The following is a 22,606-nucleotide window of genomic DNA, read 5'->3' on the forward strand; positions in this document are numbered from 1 at the left end:
TCAGGGAAGCCTACCCCACCCTCACCTAACAGCCGCTGCCCTTCCCTCCTCCTACCACTCCATCCCCCACAGCCGTTTCCTCCTGTACCTCTACCCCCTCCCTCCTAGATTGTAAGCTCGAAAGAGTAGGGCCCTCTTACCCCTTGTGTGCTGTTTGATGTTACTGTACTGTTTCATGTATTGTCCCCCCTCTATTGTACAGCGCTGAGCAAACCCTTTGGCGCTATATAAACTCGATAAATAGATAAATACCCTGCAGAGAATTCTGATTCTTCCGTGTCAGCTAAATCCTTTACACGTACGTTAAGTACCTATGACCTGGTAGATCTGTGGCGTGAATTCCACCCCCGGAGGAAGGACTATACTTACTACTCTCACCCTCACCATTCTCATTCCAGAATTGACCATGCTTTTGTACTACGCAAATATCTCCCTTTTGGTTTGCTCTGTCTCTATCCTCACGGTTCCAAGGTCTGATCATGACCCCATTTTGGTGGTTTGTCGATCTCTCCTTTGTAAGCCAGCCTACTCCTCTTGGATTATGAATGACTCCCTACTTTTGCTAAAGGAGATTCAGGCGGAACTCCAGCGCAAATCCCAAGAATATTTCCAACTAAACTCAGGTTCTGTCTCTTCTTCGGTAACATTATGGGAAGCTTACAAGGCTGTTCTTAGGGGCCATGTTATTCAGATAGCTTTGAGGCGGAGGAGAGATAGACAACATAAATAGTGTCAGCTGGAATCAAAGCTAGCTTCTGCATCGGCTAAATTTAAGCAGGTACCTACACCATCGAACCGTAGATTGCTAGATCAGGCCCGTCTGGAACTGGATCTTTGTTTGACGGAGGAGGCTGAGCGTTCTTTGCGTTGGATGTGCCAGAAGTGGTATAGTAGAGCAAATAAACCAGACTCCATGTTGGCACGTAGATTATGCTCTTTTGCACATCACCCCAAACCAATTTCCCTACGCACTCGTCAGAATGCTCTCACAAGTAATCCTGTAGCAATATTGGAGGAGTTCCGGCATAGACTTGCCAGACTTTATACGGATCCTACATGGGCTGACCCTCAGTCTATTTCTGACTTTTTATCCCATTTGTCCTTGCCTACTTTGACTCAGGCTCATAAGGACCTGATGGACCGTGATATCCAATTTTCAGACGTTCTGCAATGCATTGCAGATCTGAAGACTGGCAAATGCCCAGGTCCAGATGGATACACTGCTTTATACTACAAGAAATTGGCCGATGTGCTTGCCCCTCACCTTGTCGCTATGTTGAATGCGGTGAAGGGAGGTTCAAACTTTTCCCGACTCTTTGACTGCTAATGTGGTTATGATCCCCAAATCGGATCGAGATCATTCCTCTTGGGCAAATTATAGGCCTATTTCTCTTATTAACATTGATATGAAAATCCTCACTAAGATCTTAGCCACTCATTTGAATTCTTTCCTTTCTCGTCTGATAAAAAAAAGACCAGGTGGGTTTTGTCCCCCACAGACCGGAGATGCCATCAGACGCATTTTACAGTTACAACATTTGGCTCATACTTGCAAAATTGATATGATGCTTCTATCTTTAGATATCAACAAGGCCTTTGACACTTTTGTCCTGGCCTTATCTCTTATCGGTCCTTCACCATTTTGGCTTTGGTCCCTCGTTCGTACATTGGATCTCTTCGCTATATACATCCCCTCAAGCAAAACTCAAATATTATGGATTTGAGTCCTCAACGTTCCCGATTGGCAGGGGAACTAGGCAAGGGTGCCCACTTTCTCCCATACTATTTATCTTGGCCTTGGAACCTTTGGCAGAAGCCATTCGTATGCATCCTGATATTAAGGGAATAGATGTAGCTGGCTCCCAGCCTAAGTTATCTCTGTTCGCTGACAATATATTGTCACGAATCCGGGGGTTACTTTGCCAAATTTGCTTGCGGTTTTGGAGTCCTTTGCAGTTCTCTCAGGTCTCCATGTCAACCCTGCCAAATCTAAGGCTATGTCAATTACTCTCTCACATCACTTTTGGCTACTTTGAAACATTTGTTTTCCAATGGCTCTCGGCTCTGCCGTATTTAGGAATTTAGCTCACCCCGACTTACGAAGGACTTTATCGGGCTAATTTCCCCGCCGTCTTTAATGAACTGACCGAGCTGCTGTCATTCTGGTCTCACTACCCGTTTTTGTGGTTCGGTAGAATCAATGCGATCCGTATGATCTATCTTCTCAAATCATTGTATGTTGTTTGAGTTTTACCTGTCCCTGTTCCTTCGCATATATTGCGTATTTATCAGCGAAAACTTCTGTCTTTCATTTGGAGGTCTTCTCGACCCAGAATTAGTAAACATATTTTGCTCGTAAGACCGAGGGTGGGTTATCTGTCTCAAATCTTCGGTCTTACTATCTGGCGGCCAATATTGCTCCCTTAGCCCATCTCCATGCATCTCACCATTTCCCCTTGTGGGCTACTGTAGACTTGATGGACTCCCACCCGATACCTCTCTTCTTTGCCGTGGCTTCTTTTTAATCATCGACCTTCATCCCTTAGTCTGACGCTAACGCTTCATCTTTGGGATTCTATTAAATATTCCACTGGCCTCATCTCTGCCCACTTACTGTTACTAAGTTTGCTACATAACCCATTATTCCTCCCAGGTCGTGATAATCCTGGACAGTTTGCCTGGTGGCAAGCAAATGGCTTCCATGATGTACATTCGATGCTATCTCCCACTCGAATACTCACCTGTTATCATTCTAGAAAATGCCTATAAGGTTCTTTATTGATGGTTTTACACACCTGCTCGTCTGGCTCGTTTTATCCCTACATATTCTCCGACTTGTTTTCGGGGCTGTCAACAGATGGGTACTATGGTTCACATCTGGTGGACTTGCCCCAAGGTCTGTAGGTTGTGGATCAGAGTTTATGCCCTCCTCCGTACTATGTTTCACACAGACATTTAGCGCAACCCGTATGAAGCGCTTTTATTTAAACCATTAGTGGGCCTACTACGTCCCGAACGGCAGCTGGCTTCACACCTGTTTATGGCCACCAAGCTGATAATTGCGAGGGCTTGGAAGTCTCCCCTCCTCAGCTTCAAGGCTGTCAAAAACAGGATGAACTTCATAATGGTTAACGAAAAACTGACGGCTATACTGTTGGACACCCATACAAAATTCCTGCAGATATGGCATCCCTAGCTTGATATAGCCCAACCATCGAGATTTGACCAGTCCCTTCTGTCGATATAAAATTTATGTATTAGTTTATTTTTCTTTCTTTTTTTTCTGTTGCGATTGCCCTGAAGCCCTTTTTGCTTTTGTTTTTGTCCTCGTCTCCTTACTCTTCGTCCCTCTTTTCTTTTGTCTAACCTGTTTTATACTATTTGCACTGATTGTGATTATTGCTTTGAGTGCCGCACCCGCAATACTAAATCCTCATGCTGGACTCCTTCGAGAGCCCTACGTGTGGAATACCTATCTACATTTGGAGAGGCTCTATTTTATATCTTCTCCGCTTTCTGTATGCTGATATAGTGACAAGTTTTCCTTAGAGTTTATATTGTCATTGCTCTCTAATTGTTTACTCATTGTTTTCTCCCTTTTTTTTTTTTTATTACATACATGGCACTTAAGTATACAGTTTAATTCTATGTCTCTCCACCAGTGCATATTCTGGAATATTCCTCGAATACCTTGTATGTCTTTTCTGTTGGTCAGTGCATTTGTTTTTGACCGATTCTTTGCTCCTATCTATTCTATAATAAAATTCTTTGTAAAAGAAAAGTATCTGCAGCATTTTGACATGGCTTGCCTTTGTTTTCTATGATAAATCCAAAACTGTAGCAGACACAAGCTGATTGGTTGTCATGCTAAATATACTGCTACAGGGCAGGAGGGGTGTGCAAAATCACGTACCTGATTTAGCATTTTCGGGTAGAGGGCACGTGGCTATTCGTGGCCTCGGCTGTCAATCACCAGGTCCCGGCCAGTGATTACTCGCCAGCACCCGGTGATCGCGGAGTATTACCGACTGAAGGAGAGAACTGTATGTAAACAATATAGTTGTTTCCCCTGTCAGCTCCTGCACACTGCTTTGCATGGGTCTGCATAGCAGAGCCATGCAAAGCAGTATGCTCACAGTTGAAAGCACTAACAGCCCACAGTAAAACTGCACACAGTTAATCCTTTGATCGCCCACATGTTAACCCCTTCCTGCCCAGTGCCATTAGTACAGTGTCAGTCGCTGATCGCCGCCATTACTAGTAAAAAAGAAAAAAAAAAATCCAGTATATATACTGCCATTTGTAAACACTATAACTTTCACATAAACCAATTAATTTACACATATTGGGATTTTTAGCAAATTATGGCGAAATTTGATTTTTTTATTTTTTGTACTGGAAGTATTTAATAGTAAAAAGTATAGTGTGCTTTTTTGTTTTCTTGTTTTTTGTTTTTGTTTTTTCAGAATTGGTGGTCGTGTTTTTTTTTTTTTTTTTTTTTTTTATAGCGCAAAAAAATAAAAAACCGCACAGGTGATCAAATACCACTGAAAGAAAGCTCTATTTGTGGCAAAAAAGATGTAAATTTAATTTGGGTGCAGCATTGCATGACCGCGCAATTGTCAGTTAAATTAATGCAGTGCCGTAACGCAAAAAATGGCCTGGTCAGGAAGGGGGGTAAATCCTTTGGAGGGCAGGTGGCTAAAAAAAAAAAAAAAAAAATTCAACATTTCAGGTAGTTACACAGAAAAGAGCAACAGATGTTTTCTGCAGAAGTGAGGAACAATCTGTATACAGATTGCCAATATAACAATGTTACAATGGTTCCACAGAACCATTGAAGACAGTTACAGGATTTTCCAAGCAAGGTGTGTGCAAGCGTGCCTGGAATGCATTAGTTTTGAATGAGCTGTTATTCAGAATATAGGAAGCAGAAATGTACCTGGAAGCTTTCAGAACTATCACTCCATACAAGGTGTGTTTGAATTGGTAATATTGCTGGGAACTTGGATAGTCCCCTTTCCTGTGCCAGATGAAAATGTTTTCCAACAGGCTGGGTGACATTTTAGTAAAACATTGCATCCCCTAAGTAAATATCACACCGATCTGTGTTGGCTTTAAGTGCTTGCATTGAAGTTTGATCAAATTTGTACTCGCCTACACAAGCTTCCTTGCAGGCTATTAGATTTTTGTAATGCACTGTGCATGTGCTTGAGCTATTTTCAGTAGTAAAACTCGTGCCACAATGTATTAAAATGTTTGTCTGTGACATCATTTTGTGGTTTTCATTTGCATTTTGATCTATAGACCTGTTCCATTCCTGTAGCCAAACCGTTCATCATCTTATGCGGAAGACATTCAGGAATAACATTGCAGTCATGAATAACATGTATACTTAGTATCCAGTCTGTTTCTTCTAGATGCAGTATTCGGCAATTAATCATCAGTTTAAAGTTAAGTTCACGTTTTAATTTAAAAATAATAAATGTGCATATTTCTGCAGGTCAAATATGCATTTATTACTTTTTTAAAACCAGAACATGCAATGTATTGCACCCACGATCAGCGGATCGTGGGTGCCGTGTCATGCTCCTGTACACAATGCCTGCAGCTCTGTACAGACTGTAATTTTCAGAGCTACAGGCAGTATAAATGAACTGCGAGCATGCTGATTACAGCGCTCTGTTCAATCAAACTATAAGCTGTCTGCTGATGTGGTGGATGGGACTTGTGGTTTTTGTTTTTTTTTTTTTTTTTTTTTTTTTTGTTTTTTTCTTCTCAGATTTTTATGAATGAATGACATGGTCTAAATAATAAGTGTGACATGTTCTAAAAGGTGAACTTATCCTTTAACCACTTGCCTGCCGCCCTAGTTCAGAACTACTGCTACAGGGTGGCAGGGCTGGTCAAATTCACGTGTGTGTGTGTGTGTGTGTATATATATATATATATATATATATATATATATATATATATATATATATATATATATATATATATATATATATATATATATATTTTTATATATTTATGTATGTGTGTATATATATATATATTTATATATTTATGTATGTATATATATATTTATGTATATGTGATTTGCATTTCTGGTGATTTGCTTATTTAGCAGTATAGTATGTTCAGGATAGTGTGCAGATTCCCATTGTACAGAGTGGAGTCATCTGGAGTACCAAAAGTGTGAGATGGTGTAGAGTGTGACAGCACGTGGCGTGTAGAATGTACATCACCTTGTGCATAGTGCAGTCATGTGACATACAGAATGTGGAGCAGAGAATGCAGCATCCTAAAAACTAAAATTTTAGTGACCAGTGTCCTGCTAATATCCATGAACAAATCTCCAAACCTTGAACAGTCCTTAGAAAAACTGGCATTCAGGTAGATTTGGTAATGAGAAGGTAGATATCCAGATGAGCCATTACTCATCTCTCTAAAGCAGCCTTTTTCAACCAGGATGCCTTGAGATTTCTTCAGGGGTGCCTTGACAAAATGTCTAAAAATTGCCCAAAAAATGTATACAAGCCAGCAGAGGTGGATCAAGCCTGCTGTTTAGTTACACAAAGCCACAGGTTTTCATTAGGCACCATTACGACCTTCTAGCCACCAGCATCCCAACAATCAATGACCTCATCAGTTCATAAGGAGGATGTCTGTTGTCAGCAACATCCTTGTTTGCCCTTCCCCTGTCCCTCTCTGTTAGCTGAGTAATGGAGAAAAACTGAGAGAAGGGAAACACTGGTGTACTAGTCAGTACCAGTGTGCAAAAGTGTATTTAATTTTAATTTGGAAGAATGAATCATCTCTAACATTGGGTGTTCTACATGTGTGGATGTTGATACATTATGTAAAACTATAAGAATAGTTTTTTACATGTTAGAATGGGTTTCCTTGAGGCTGTTCAGAGTTTTAAAGGGTGCCGTGACTGAAAAAAGGTTGACAAATACTGCTTTAAAAGTCTTGAACCCATACCCATGCCACATCTCCAGTGCAGAGATTCTTGATATCTTTCTCCTTGTAGGCTCTACTTCTTGCCCTACATAGATTAGCCCTGGTAGGTGTTACTGAAGAGCCAGGAGCCTAAGCACTCCTCTGCCTCTTGGGCCCTGTGCAGGTGGTTTGCCTATGGCCCTTACCTTTCTACTGGCCAATAAGTGTCGCTATAAAAGTATATGCATCCAATTGGTTATATGGGGGAGCTGCAATATGTTTGGGCACCATAGGATCAGGGCGTAGAGCTCTGAGGCTTTATTCACACCATTGCTGAAAAACACATACCAGTGAGTCAATGCATATCATAAACCACACATCACCATTTATTATGTGAAGCAGTAAATGGCCGAACTACAGATGCTAATGCAGTTGTTGGAACTGGAATCCACAAGTAGGTTTGGAAAGAAAAGCTGCATTGTAGCATTTATTTAGAATGGTGTTTTACAGCATTTTGTTGCAGTTAGTGAGTTTCAATGCATGTTACAAACACAAAACACACTTCAATGCTTAGGAAAACTGATAATGCTGCAGTGTGAATATGGCCTGTTGACTTTCAACACCCTCTCCGTCTGTTCTGTTTAACATCATTGAAAGTAAAAGATACTACCCAAATTTTGGGTAGTAAATAATGAAATCTTCTAATGCGGAGACTAGTTCAGAGTGCCCCAAGGGATTCCCTTAATTTGCACTATCCAAAATTGGAAAAAAAAAAGTTTTGCCTATAGTTCCACTTTAAGAACCATCCATATCCATTCCATTTTAAGTGGCACCACAATGCACAGATGAACCAAATGTGTGCTTGAGGTCTACTGCTGCGACAAAAATGTTCTAAGGATACTTTAAGACCTGTGAAGTGATGAGGTGACGGCCATTTAAATAATGACTTTATCTTCTCTAATGCACTATTATACAGCTGAGTTGTGTAACTGATCTGCATGAATTCAGCCAGATTCTTTTTCAGGAGCAGGTGAATGTACTACTTCAATAATGTTAACCTCCTTACGACCACATAACACGTGGCATTCAGGAGGTGGGCTTTAAACCTGAAAGCTGCATATATGTAGCTCCTACTAATAATCGGGGCATGGGGGAACTGGATCATGATCACATGATTGCTGCGATAGCTACTGATTGGCTATCACAGCGATAATTTTTTTTTTTTCTATAGCCCATCCTTGTTTCTCACCTCTCAAGATGAGAAACAAACTTTTCAAGGAGGAAACAATACAAGGTATCTTTCCTTCCTAGAGACGTTTATAGTTCATATGTGTTAGCACAGTGGCTAAATGGTTAGCACATCCGCCTGGCAGTACTAGGGTCGTTGGTTCAAATCCCAGCCACGGCACCACCTGCCTGGAGTTTGCATGTTCTCCTTGTGCCTGCGTGGGTTTCCTCCGGGTTCTCCGGTTTCCTCCCACACTCCAAAGACATGCTGGTAGGTTAATTGGATCCTATCTAAATTGCCCTAATATGTGTATGTATGAATGTAAGTTAGGGACCTTGGATTGTACACCCTTTGAGGGTTAGGGACTGATGTGAATGTACAATATATATGTGTAAAGTGCTGCGTAAATTGACGGCACTATAGAAGTACCTGAAATAAATAATATTAGTGGCAGTGTGTAAGTTGCTGTTAGTGTCAGTTAATTTCAGTATACTAGGGGCAGTGTGCATTAGATTAAAAAAATAAAGTTTAATATTTAGCATTGGTGTGAATGTTGGTGTCAATGTGTTTAGAACAAAAAAAAATACTATTGTTTTGCCTTACTACGAGTACAAAGAACAAATAACATACACATGTGGTATCGCCTCAATCGTCAGGAAGATTTATTTTGCAATGGGTTTTTTTTTTTTGGTGGTGGTACGTGGTAATGGCATAAAAATATACAACTAATATTTAAAACATGATATTTTGTTACTATTTTGGAGCAGTTTTCCTTTTTTGCTAATAAAAAAATCAGGGGATTTCCTTTAACATTTACCCTTTAAAGTAAAGCCCAATCTATCCTAATAAAAACAAGGGATAATCCACTTGGATACACAAAGTAGTTGTGATATGTACAGTTATATCAATACATGTCCATTGCAGAATTGGGCTTGGGTGTTGATTGTTTTGACCCTGGTCATGAAGGGGTTAAGCAATGGGAGTAAAGATTATCTTCAGATCAAACGAAATTATTTTCAATTTGCAGATATACATTTCTAAATCTGAGTGTACCAGCTTACAGTAAAATAAAAGCTATTGAATCCTGTTAGATGTGACCTGCAGCTGATGTTTTTAAAACTGTTAATGGCAAAAACAGAAGAGCATGCAACAGAAAGCAGACATCCTTGGCCCCCTTTAGCAGAACACCCATCCCATGTGACTTTTGCTGGCCAATAGCAAGCTTTGAAAGTCTTGCTCACCCAAAAGAATGCTGCCATGCCTGTCTTGATATAAATCTTTGAAAATGCATTCCACAGGTTGCCCCCATGTTAAGATGGGAATTGGAAGAAAAAAAAAATGACCTCATAGAAAAAAACGGCCTGTGTTGTGAACTTTGAAAATCATTATTTTTTTTAAATCTGTCCACCCAAATAAAAACTATGAAGTGAAGTTAAAATATTTGTATGGAGATCTGCTACAATATTAAATCCTTATCTGTGTGTGCTCCCCCTCCCACCCCCCAAAAAAAAAAAAAAAAAAAAAAAATGGAATGTTAGGGTGATCTACAAAAAGTATAAGGTACAGAATTTACTGGCATTGGATACTTTTGATAATCCACTGGTCTGAGTTCAGGCCTATGCATTGCCCCTAGTGTGAATTCTACCTCATCTGCTCCCCAAGATAGAGAAGGAGAAGATGGCAATTCTTACTACACCAAACTGGCCCAGAAGAACCTGGTACACACATGCTGAGACTACCCCACTGGGCTCTTCCTAACAGGCCAGACCTGCTGTTCCAGGGCCCTCTGTTTCATCCTGCTTCTCAGTCACTGGCTTTAATGGTATGAACGGAGAAATGGAGTCTGTTATTCCCACCTTCCAAAAAAAAAAAAAAAGTAACTTTCAAAAAGATCTACTCTTGTACCTGGAAATCCTTCCTTCTTTGCCTGTTATGAACACTGCTAATTCAGTCCCAGAGATTACTCTGTGCCTTGCATTCTGGCTATCCTACACTTGACCTGAATTTGGCTATAAGAACTCTGAAAGGACAGGTTTCAGGTTTGCTTTTTTTTTTTTTTTTTCTTTTTTACAAAAGCCTCTGGTGCTGCTCTCTTGTCAAAACCTTTTATACAAGTTGTAGCAGTGTTGCCAGTCTACCAGATTGAAATTCACTGACATGGCACCCAAATTTTACTGGCATTTCCAGGAGTTAAATTACAGTTTTAAGTGCAAATTTCAGTACTTAGGCTACAAACAAGTACAAAATGCAATTAGAAATGTGGTTTAAGGTAGGTATTAAAGTGTTACTAAACCCAGGACCCTGCATTCACTATATCTGGTCTCCCACACTACACAGAACATGGAAATGCAATTATTTTATTGAATATAAACAGGAAAATACCTTTTTCTCATCAGCAGTTAGAGCAATCTTGTGCCTTCTATCAGTGTCCAGCGGAGCACTGGTTAAAGCTTGTAGGGGGGAGTTCTCATTCTCCCCTGATTGTCCCGTGAGGCTGCAGGACCCTTGATCTTCTGTCTGGACAGTGCTGACTGGCCCTGTGTAGATCACATGCACTCTCCCAAGAAAAAAAACACTCTAGCAATACACACCAAACCGAGCATGTGCTGCTTGCCCCCAAGGCTTTGTTCTATCCGCAAATGGATTGGGAACTGTGGAAGGAGCATCAGAGAAGGCAGGATCAAACATTTTTTACACAATTCATAGGATTAACCTCTTAGGTTCCACAGTAAGTGTGACAAGCATGCTTTACTGCATATACAGACTGATTTTACTGTTGTGGGTTTAGTAACACTTTAAGGCAAAAAATATATTTCTTTAATTTTTGATATAGTAAGTAGCTCAAGGACAGGACTCAGGAGGGCAAGAAATTAGAATGGGCAGGCCCACACACATAAAATTGACTCTCAGGATGACAGAAGTGTGCAGCAGCACAGATGACACCCGAACAACATGACATGTCCCATTGTGAGTCACAGTGACAGTCTCTCTCCACGCCAGGTGGTCCCTTCAGTCTACTCCAGTCCAACCAGCACTGACAGTCTGCTCGGCTCCCTTGCATAATTACATCACACAACACGCTCCGCCTCCGCCAGACTGCCTGCAAAAAAAAAAAAAAAAAATCAGGTGGACCATATACAAGATCAGTCACCCTGCACAAAGAGAGAGCAGCAGTGAATGGCCTTTATTACAGTACGCTCCTGCACAGAGTCAAGTTTTATACTAGATTACTGCACAGATCTAGGAAAGCTATACAAAGTTCACCAAGATTCAAGTAAACATACATATGTCTCTTGTAGTTTAGTTTTTGATTATCTTGGAGTCCAGCTTTAATTTCTAATTAATTTACAGGCTTGTTAATTACTTTTTATTTGTCCTTTATCTTATATATTTATTGCCCCTCCCTCTTAGATTGTAAGCTCCAAGGAGCAGGGCCCTCCTAACCCTCTTGTATTGAACTGTATCGTTGCTATAATGTCTCCCTTTATATTGTAAAGCGCTGAGCAACCTGTTGATGCTATATAAATCCTGTATATTAATAATCTTTTCTTTGCCTTGGACATCAGCCATCAGATGTCACCTGATGTCTGATAGGAACAGTTTGCTTTTGTTGTGCCTTCTGTTGTCAGTGTAGGTGTTAACATGAGCCAGAGATTTAGCATTTCTCTTGTTAGTGCTAGTGAAAGCTTTTTCTTAGTTTTCTTAGCTCTTCTGTATGGGAGTGGTTTTATAATCAGTCAGCTGCTGCACTTGCAGGGCTTTAATGAAGAAAGTGGCAGGATCTGCATCTCTTTAGATATGATTTTCTTTTGGGAGTATCTCACCAAAAATGAAATTTTGTTGCAGGGGATGCCCAAGATCTGACTTATATCTTAGTGCAGACTTCTGGAAAAAGCAGGCAATCACACAAGCAGAAAATGACATTTGTGGAGGGTTAATTTTTTAATAACATTGAATTACAGTATGACTTGTGTCACAATTGTATACACTATTTTTCTCTTTGTTCATTGATGGAGACACAGCCTTCATAATCTTGACTATAAGATTATAGCACCACCTTCAAGAGTAGGACTAGGCAGAAAAAAAAAAAAACAAGCACTGCCTATGGGCAGTCCTAACTGGTAGCAAACCCCCTTACTGCGATAGGCAGCTCAGTTTGTTTTTTTTGTTTTTTTGTTTTGTTTTTTTTCTGCCTAGTGTATAGAAGTAAGGACCTGGCTTCCTGCTGGGACCTGTGGTTCCATAGATTTTTGCTTTTCCCTCTTTTTGTTTTCCTCTCCTTTCAACAGAGATCTTCAATCAACTGCTGGGCTGGGCCACAGGCTGTATAATATAGATCTTTGTAGTCTCCCCAGCCTGGCCAATGAGCATGTGTAGACCTTAGTTCTGCTCTGGGACGGCTGTGATGAGCCCCATTGTGGACCAGGGCAGCCAGCGGGTATAACATCTCGCAGGGACACACATGACCCCACCCCTCTCCGCAGGCGCTGTGCTCATTTAGCAGCTCCTTGCTTCCCCGGCCAGCTTCCCTTTACCTACCCCTGCCAGCTTTGGTGCCAGGCCTTGCCCCTCGGCCAGGTTTTCTGCTCTCCTTTAGGGTGCGAGGCACTTTCCGTGCCCACCAGCCATTTTGTTGGTGGGGTCAGGCTTCATGCGATGGCCATTTTCCTGTAGCCAGCTGGCAGCCTCTTGCAGTTCCCTTGGGCAGGACTTCCTGGTGAGTGGATCGGCATCTCCCAGATGTCGGGAATGGCCTTAGCACGCTCTACTACACGTGGAGCTCCCCTTACCTGGCAGACATACAGCGCACAGCACTGCTCCTCAGCTCTTTGGGTCGGTGGTGGTGAGTCCTACTGGGATCCCCTCTGGCCCATGGCAGCGCTTAGGGGTGTTTGTTCCCCTACCCTGTGGATGTTCTGTTCATGGTGGTCCCCATTCAAGCATGGGATCCTCCCATGATGTCTGAAGCAGGTGTCCCACCTCCAGACTCCCCCCCCCCCCCCCCCCCCCCCCCCCCGTGGCGGCTGCTAGTCCCTCTGGGTCCTCTATCCCCTTGGATGCTCTGTCGGTGGTCCTGGAATCCTTTGTTTCCCCCTCCCTTCTCTGAGGAGGATTCTGAGCAGGAGTCGGGCTCTGCTGTCGTGGGTTCGGCCTTCCCTAAGTGCTCGGATGACGCAGCCCCTGATCCATCTTGATAGTGAGGAGTCCTTAACGGCCTTAAAGATTGAGGATCCTTCTGGGGTTACTGAGGAAGAGTCTGTCCCCTTTGGGTGTCACAAGCCGATCCGCATCGCAAAATTTTTTTTTTTTTTTTTTTCCTTACCCGCCTTATTTTAATTTGGTTTATTTACAAGGATTGGGAATGCCCGCAGCAGTGATTCCAGAGGAGGGGTCTCCTTCCTTCAGGGACCCCACAGGCAGGAATGCGGAATCTATTTCCCGATCTATGTTTACATTGACGGGCTTGGCCCTTCGCCCAGTGTTGGCCACAGCTCTTGTGACTCAGATGCTTACTGAGTGGGCTAAACTCTTACACTGTAATTTGGGCAATGAACAGGTACCCCCCACCCCAAACTATGTGGAACTGATGGACCAGCTGGTACAGGGCCTCAGCTGACAAAGGTTCCCTGCCCACCAAGGCTCCTGCAATTGGAACTAAGTGCTCCTGGCTTTGCAAGCCCTCCAAGCCAATGGACAAGCCCCCACCAATTTTCGGGAGGGTGGTTGCCTTCGTGGTTCGCAGACTGGTGGGCCTCCCTACTTTTCGACAACTTCAGACATGTTCTTTCCTTCTAATCTTCGTCTCTCCCCATCTCGTTTGCAGGCTCTGTATGGGGTGGTGCAGGGCTTTCTCCTTCACGGTGTGATAGCCCTAGTGCCGCCTTTGGAAAAGTTTTGGGGGTTCTACGCCAACCTTTTCACGGTCCCGAAGAAGGAAGGTGTCCGGCCAATCCTGGACCTCAAGGCCCTCAATTGTTTTGTGAAAGTACGGAGGTTCAAGATGGAATCAGTTTGTTCTGTGGTGGCCGCCCTCCATCAGGGGAATTTCCTGGCCTCCATAGGCATCAAGGACGCGTTTCTGCATGTTCCCATTTGTCCCAGTCACCAGCGCTTCTTGAAACTTGCGATTGGGCACTATTCGTTTGTGGTGTTACCCTTTGGCCTGGCTTTAACTCCATGGGTGTTAAACCTCCCAGAAATCTGTGTTGCTCCCGACCCAGCACTTTGAATACTTGGAGCTGATCCTCGACTCGTCACAGGCGAAGGTGTTCCTCCCGCTGGACAAGATTCAGACTCTCCAGACTGCAGTGTGCTTGCTGCTCTCCCCCAAGTGGTCATGTCTCAGTCTCTGCATGAGGGTTCTGGGTCTCATGGTGGTCACTTTTTTTAGGCAGTTTCCTATGCCCAGTTTCATACCTGGGCCCTGCAGAAGGAGATCTTATCCAGGTGGGACAGATCTCCAACGTCCTTGGACAACCAGATCTGCGTGGGATGCTTGACCAAGGCCTCTCTTCTCTGGTGGCTATGGTCTCTTGCTCTTTGGGTCAGGAAGTCATTTCTCCCTCTCTCCATTGGATGGGGATCACAACGGACACCAGCCTGACTGGCTGGGCAGGTGTTCTGAGATTTCAGTTGGCCCAGGGTTATTGGACGTCGGAAGAGTCTTGTGTACCGATCAACATTCTGGAGCTGCGTGCAATCAGACTATGTCTCTCCCATTGGGTGGAGCTAATGTGCGGGCATCCAGTCAGAATCCAGTCTTAAAACGCCACCGCGGTGGACTATGTTAATCACTCAGGAGGGACAAGGAGTTTGGCAGCGGCTCAGGAGGCGTCTCACATTCTTCAGTGGGCGGAACTTCATGTACTGGCTCTCTCCACCGTCTACATTAGAAAAATGGAAAGCCAGATGCTAGATCAGGGAGTATGGTCCCTGCACCCCGGAGTTGTTTTGTTACAATCTATCTGCGGTGGGGCATGCTGGACGTGGATCTGCTGGCCTCCCGTCTTAATCGGAAAGTGCCGAGATTCATGTTGAGAGCAAAGTATCCCTTGGTGAATTCATCAGATGCTCTGGTGGAGCCCTGTAGTCTTAAGCTTCTCCCTTGTCCACTACGCAGGTTGGCGGCTGAGGGGATTCCGGTTATTCTGATAGCTCCGGATAGGCCTCGGCGACCCTGGTACATCGACGTGGTGAGGCTGGTCAGACTGCCCCTGGCAACTTCCAAGGATCTCCTGTCTCAAGGGCTGATATTCTACCCTGCTTTACCATCTCAGGCTTTGACAGCTTGGCTAATGAAAGCCAGGTGCTGAGGGATAGGGGGTTGCCGGCTTATGTGATTTCCACTATGTTTAAGGCGTGCAAGTCCACTTCCCAGAAGACTTATTGCACCTGGAAGGCTTGCATTTCATATTGCAAGGCCATGGAGTGACGGCCATGGAGTGACATCCATGCTCCTTCTCCATATCTCGGATTCTGGCCTTTCTACAACGCGGTGTTGATCAGAAACTAGCCTTGAGCACTTTTAAGGGTCAAGTGTCTGCTCTGGTGATCTCTTTTCAATGCCCCTTAGCTACGCACTCTTTGGTTCATACCTTTTTTGTTCTGTTCTCTCGTTCCTTCAGAAACCACCATTTTGAGAACATTAGGGATCTCCCCTTGCTCATGTTCTCTTTAGAGCATCGCCTTTTTGGTTGCTATAACCTCCGCTTATCGGGTGTCTGAGCTGGCGGCCTTGTCTTGTAAATCTCCCTCTCTGGTTCTCCACAAGGATAAGGTGGTTCTTCGTCTGCCTCCCTCCTTTCTTCTGAAGGTGATGTCTGCCATTGACCTCCCTTCCTTGTGCACGCGGCCGTCTTATCCTAAGGAGAATGCGCTGCACTCGTTGGATGTGGCCCAGGCCATCTGTGTGTACCTTTCTGTTACAGCCCCCTTTCGGAAGTTGGATTTGCTCTTTGCAATTGTGGACAGTCCGTGAAAGAGTTTAGCGGCTTCTTCGGCCCCTATTTCTCGTTGCATCAGGCAGATGGTTGTCCAGGCTTATGCAATTAAGGGTTGGGTGCCTCCCACTCTGTTCCAGGGCGATTAGTGCTTCCTGGGCTTTTCGACATCAGGTGTCTGTGTCTCAAGTTTTGTAAGGCGGCTACCTGGACCTACGGTCAAGATTTTTGAAGGTTGTGTCAGTCAATGAACGAAAGAGAAAACGGGATTTTTTTTGTTACCATAAAATCTTTCTCTGACTTCATTGACAGACCCAGCACCCACCCCTGCTGTCTATTGTACTACTTTGTAATGAACTGAGCTGCCTATTGCAGAGTGGGGGTTTACTACCAGTTTGGACTGCCCATAGGTAGGGATTTTACGATGAGTAAAGAAAAAATAAAATCCTGTGTTTTTTGTTTTTTTTTTGTTTTTGTTTTTTGGGTTTTTTTTTTTTTAATTTACTGGTTTCCACAAAAGTGGAGTTGCCCTTTAATTTCTGTTTACTTTTGCAGTATTCTTTGTGAGCTACCATATACTCCCAAATTATATTGACACTCTTTATTAGATAAAGTCACAAAATTAAATAGTATATTCATTTTATACCTTTTTACAAGCTGTCCTGAAATATTTTTTTCAAACAAAAGCATGGTTTGTTTTTTATTTTTTTTGTTTCATTTTTAACTAACTCATTCATTCATCCACAGGCTGGTTGGAAGGAGAACCATGCAACATTTATGAATGAGTTGAAGAACCTTCAAGCAGCAGGACTCACTACTCTTGGCCAGGCACTAAGATCTTCCTTTGACTTACTCAATTTGAATCGATTGGTGTCTGGAATTGATAACTATGGACAGGTATATATCAAAAATCCTCCGCTTTTTACCTATAGTTTTCACTGCCGGGTTGACATGTGCTTTAAGTTAGACAATCAGCAATGAATTTTCGAAGGAAAAATGCAGATGGGCAACTCATATCTGTTAATAGGAAAGTAAAGACTGCATAAGATAGTCTTCAGGTGCCATCACTCACATGTGAATGCCCCATAGCAATTACATGGGAGCTGGCAGTCTCCCATTGCATTCATTGGGGCTGCCTCCTGCCGCTAATCACAAAGATCCCTGCTGGGGTTCTTGCATGTACACGCTTCCGGGCCAATTCTCAATGTAGCCTTGCTAAGTGGATTTATAGCAGCATATTATTTTCCTGAAAGATAAACAAGCTTTCATTTCAAATTACAGTTTGGAAAGTGAATTTACCAAAGAGCGCATACTAAAAATTAAATTTTAATATTTCAAAGTCCAGCACAAAAAAAAGGGTCCAATTTACTTATCACTAAAGCTGTATATGCTACATCCAGAGGGCTGCTGGGCATGCTGAAAATCTGCGCTGTCTTCATGACAGATTTACTGTCGGCTTTGATCTTCAGGGCTCTGCTGCTGAGACTTGCCATCTCTAGCAGCCACTAGCTCTCCTTCCTCCCTCTTTTCCATTGATAAAATGTCTTGTATTCTGTAACTGGATAAGGGAAAGGAGGGGTGGATAAACATAAACTCACTCGCCTATTTTTTTGTGAACCATTAAAGCTGTGTGGGCTGTTTCACGATTTTGATCTGGCGCTTACGATTTATGCTGTGAAAGACATTTTGGGTACCCATTGGAGGATCGCTCTGTCATGTGTCATATGTCAACTGCCTAGCTAGAGCCTTATGTTTCCCCTTCACGGCTCAGTTATAAATACGTTTTGACTTCCCAGTGCCTCTTAGATATGTACATTCTGGAACCTCCAATTTTCTGTCAGGATATTTTTTTATTTTCTTTAAACAATTTAATTGTGTAAGCATAAGCAAATGGCTGATGCACCATAAATGCTGGTTTAGATCTGGCTGTCCTTTTGCAGATGGTGCTTTCATTGTCCTCATTTTCACTCACCTGTTATGTGCAGCTTAGATACAGGAGAGAGGGGGGTCTGTGTCGTGCTGGACATTTGTCACTTTAAACCAGCATGTCTGGTACTGGTGAATGGAGCCAGTCCGTTACTCACACAATCTACTTGGGTCTTAGCTGGCTTTTTTGATATCGAATATATGCTTATGATTACTCCTATATAAAAAATATTTAAACCCCCAAACTTGATTGTGACTGCACTTCTTAAAAATAAAATAAAACATAATTTTAATCTCATTAAGATTCCACTTTTAATTGGCTTTTTATTTTAAAACAATATCGGACTTAACCTGCAGACTGGAAGTGTTCCACAAAGATCAGGGTTGCTTGACTGTAGCTGTTAAATTATTCCTTGTTTCATAGTTAGAATGACACAAGTTTGTAGCTGGTTATATCTGCTTGCAGAAATTGTTCTAATTTATTGGTTCGTGTTCATGTTTTTGTTTTGTTTTTTTAATTCTTTAAGGGAAGAAATCCATTCTTTTTGGAGCCTTCCATTTTGATCACCATCACAGATGGCAACAAGCTTACAATTCCTTCAGGTGTTCAGGAAGAGGTGAGTGTTTTCTGCTATGATTTGCTCCACACTGACTACTTTAATATAAACAGAATGCTCTGTGCATGTCATTCTATAATCTGATTACATTTCACATTGTCTAAGTGACTATAGTCCTGCTAGAGCAAACTCTTTATTGTATGTTTCTTTATCTGCTCTCTTTATCTTTCTCTCTTAAAGCTCCATCTTCCCCTAAACTCTCCGTTGCCGGGAAGTGAACTCACTAAAGAGCCATTCCGGTGGGATCAGAGGTTATTTGCACTTGCACTTCGCCTTCCTGGAGCTTCGTCTGTGGAGCCTGAGCAGCTCGGCAGTGTGCCATCTGATGAGTCTGCCATTACACAGATGTGTGAAGTCACAGGAGGTAAGATATCTGCACCTATAAGTTAAGTGTGAATTAGTGTGTCCTGGCAGAAGAGAATCTCCTCCGAGTTCCTAATACAAGTATTCTTCCTTTGTCTGCCTTTAAAAACACATCCTTGGCGATTCTATTTCTAATGTATGGATGTTCCATTCAATTAGGATTGAAAAAGAGACCTTCATTCAAATATATCATTATGAAGCTGTCAGTGTTTGTGTAAAGTTATACTTAACATTGCAGTCTTGATGCCGAGTTTCTCCGTTGACCTCATACCACTGCTTGTGCTTCTATTGCTGTCAGAATTGTGTGTTATCACTTCATGTAAGACTCTTCCAAACAGATGGTCAGTGCTGTCTCCCAGCAGGGTGATCTTCAAGTTTTATTTTCATATCAGGATTGCACAAATAATGATACAACCAAATTGCTTGCATCATACAGTAATAACTGAGTAGATGTCTTGCTTAAGAAAACAGTCATTTTGCTAATATTGCTCCCTACCCTCACCCTGATACCTCTGCTGTGCTTCTCTTTTGCTTTTTATGAAACCTTGGGAAATACCTGATAGGTCCATGTTTTTTGGAGCATGTCAATTCTTCCCAGGTTAAATTGCACAGATCTGAGTAGAGGAAGTCCTTAACCCTGTGTAAACTTCAACACTGAAATTACACAAAGAGAACCCCTGGCTTTCATGGATAAAAAGAGGAACCCACTTTGCTCTGCAGGTAGATAATGCTTTTTTAAAAAAATACCTTCAGTGACAACAGATTTAACATTTTAAGGTAAGGTATACAGTGCTCAGCATAAATGAGTACATCCCAACAGATTTGTTAGAAAACCTTTACTTTCCTTTCAGAATCAACATTTTCTAATATTCCCGCAAATTGATTGCAAACAAGATTGGTTAATTTGCACACATAAAGTATTTTTCCTAACATTCATTCAAGACCATGTTGCAAAAATGAACACACCCCAATGGAAGTCTTAGGCGCAAAGCTAAATTTTAGACGACAAAATCTGAATTAACAAGAATTCAACAGGTGAGTTTAATTATTCATTAAACAGGTGACCAGCAGACAGTTGATTTATAAAAGGGTGTTGCTTAACCGTTAGCGGCCCGGCCAATGGCCGTTTGGCGGCTTCAGAAGTGTCTCTCCGTTCCGGGTACTTGCCATTTGGCGTGCTCCCGCACGTGCGCCGTTTGCGCTAGTGCAGAGCGGCGCAGCAGTGGGATCTGTCATCAGCCGTGCACCTCGGACACGGCCGATGACAGATCCGAGTACCGACTCCCGTTGCTGGTACCATGTGACCTGCTGTGACCAATCACAGCAGGTCACATGACCGTTGTATACAATGGATGGCTTCATTCATGATGCCATCCATTGTATACTAGTGCCTAGCTGTGAATGGCCACAGCTAATCACATGCACATGTCATGTGATTAGCTGTGACCAAATCACAGCTAAGCACAAAAAAAAAAAAAAAGCTGAATGAATCGATTTCATTCAGGTAAAGGCTTGCTTATAGCAAAGTAATTCTTTGCTATAAGCAAATTGTGTAAAAAAAAAAAAAAAATACTGATCACTTCCCCAAAGTAGTACATTGTTACTAGGGTAACATTGTACTATTTTGGTCATAGTAAAATATGAAAAAAAAATCTTAAAAAAAATAAAAGAAAATTTAATAAAAAATTAAATATAATAAAAAAATAAAAAAAAATTAATATATATATTTTTTTTCATACTGTCACCAGTCAGTGTCCCTGTTCACCGCCATGCCAGTTATATGATGACGCTGTACTGCACTGGTGACAGTATGTAAAAAAAAAAATAGTGAAAATAATTGTTTTCATTTTTTCATTTTCCGAAAAATTATGACAAAAAAATACAACTTCAAAAAACTCGCCATGCCTCTTATGAAGTACGTCGGACTGTCTACTCTGCAAAAAGGGGTCATTTGGGGATATCTGTACTATTCTGACATTCTTGGACCTCAAGAAATTAGATTGGCCGTCAGTACTTCAGGATTGATCAATTTTCAGATCTATACCATAGTTTGTGAACTCTATAACTTTCCTAAAAACTAAAAAATACATCCTAATTTGGGTTATTTTCACCAAAGACATGTAGCAGAATACATCTCGGCCTAAATTTATGAAGAACAATTATTTATTTGTAAACTTTTATAACAGAAACAAAGAAAAATGTGTGTTTTTTTTCAAAATTTTTGGTCTTTTTTTGTTAATTTAGCAAAAAATAAAAACCCCAGTGGTGATTAAATACCACCAAAAGAAAGCTCTAGTTGTGTGAAGAAAATGATAAAAATTTTAGTTTGGGTACAGTGTTGTATGACCGCGCAATTGTCATTCAAAGTGTGAGAGCGCTGAAACTTGAAAAATGGCCTGGGCAGGAAGGTGTAAAATTGCACGGTATTGAAACGGTTAACAAAGATATCCTGTTCCCATTTCATGCTGTCACCAATGACACCACATGGAAAAGAAATGTCACAAGACCTGAGAAAAGAAAATTATTTCTTTACACAAGAAAGGTGAAGGCTACAAAATCAGCAAAGCTTTACTTCTCAGTCAGAATACTGTAGTAAAAGTGATGCAAAAATTTAACAAAGATGGAACTGCAGTCATCTCACAGAGAAGTCCAGGCCATCCATGGAAGTTAGCACCTCGACAGGAGCATCTTCTGATGAGAAGGGTTGACGAAAATTGCCATGCAAGTTTACTGCAGTTGGCTAAAGAAGTAGAAAGCTAAACTGGGATGATTGTTTCCTGGGACGCAATATGGTGTACACTGCAGCGGAATGGCATGCATTGCTGTCGTCCACGAAGGAAGCCTCTCTTAAAACCCATGCACAAAAAAGCTTGCTTAGAATTTGCCAGGGCCCATGCTGAAAAAGAAGACTACTGGGACTCTACTATGGAGTGAAGAGACCAAGATAAATGTTTTTTTAACTGATGACTGCAAAACTATATGGTGTCACAAAAGTGAGGAGTACAAAGAAAAATGCATGGTGGTGGCAGTGCCCTTCTGTGGGGCTGCATGAGTGCTGCTGGTGTTGGGGAGCTGCATTTCATTGACGGTATCATGAATTCATGGATGTACTGCTCTATATTGAAAGAGAAGATGCTACCATCACTCTGTGCCCTGGGTCGTTGTGCGCTTTTCCAAAATGACAATGATCCAAAACACATGTCTAAAGCCACTGTTGCATTTCCGAAGAACAGGATAAAAGTGATTCAGTGGCCAAGTATGTCTCCTGATCTGAACCCAATCGAACACCTATGGAGAATTCTGAAGAGACAAGTTGAGCATCACTCTCCATCCAGCATCCAGGCTCTAAAAGAGGTCGTTCTGGAAGAATAGAAAAAGATAGATGTTGCAATATGTTGCCAACTTGTTCATTCCATGCTTAGAAGACTTGGGGCTGCAAGTCATGGAGGTCATACAAAATGCTAGATGTAGTAATTCTTGTTGTGGGGTGTCTTCAGTTTTACTCAAATTGGTTGATGCAAAAATGAAGATTTTGTAATCAGTTACCTTATTAACCTTACTGAAATGAGTTAAACAAAACTCGGTTT

At 42.0% G+C, this 22,606-nt stretch overlaps 1 protein-coding gene across 5 annotated transcripts in view; it reads left to right on the forward strand.

Moving 5' to 3' along the window:
• Positions 1-22,606, forward strand: part of LOC149467102 (integrator complex subunit 6-like) — a 93,873-nt gene that overhangs the window by 36,030 nt on the left and 35,237 nt on the right. For all 5 annotated transcript variants that reach the window (XR_016312015.1, XM_089672221.1, XM_089672223.1 and 2 more), the window contains exons 3-5: positions 16,861-17,010; positions 18,567-18,656; positions 18,837-19,020. Coding sequence is in view for 4 of the 5 variants with exons in the window: in XM_089672221.1 (XP_089528347.1) it covers positions 16,861-17,010; positions 18,567-18,656; positions 18,837-19,020 (424 nt within the window). In the remaining variant the exon portion in view is untranslated. The remainder of the gene's footprint in view (positions 1-16,860; positions 17,011-18,566; positions 18,657-18,836; positions 19,021-22,606) is intronic.

Source organism: Staurois parvus, unplaced genomic scaffold (genome assembly GCF_062004578.1).
Source record: "Staurois parvus isolate SC_StPar_1 unplaced genomic scaffold, SC_StPar_1.0 ptg000123l, whole genome shotgun sequence".
NCBI classification, from domain to species: Eukaryota; Metazoa; Chordata; class Amphibia; order Anura; family Ranidae; genus Staurois; species Staurois parvus.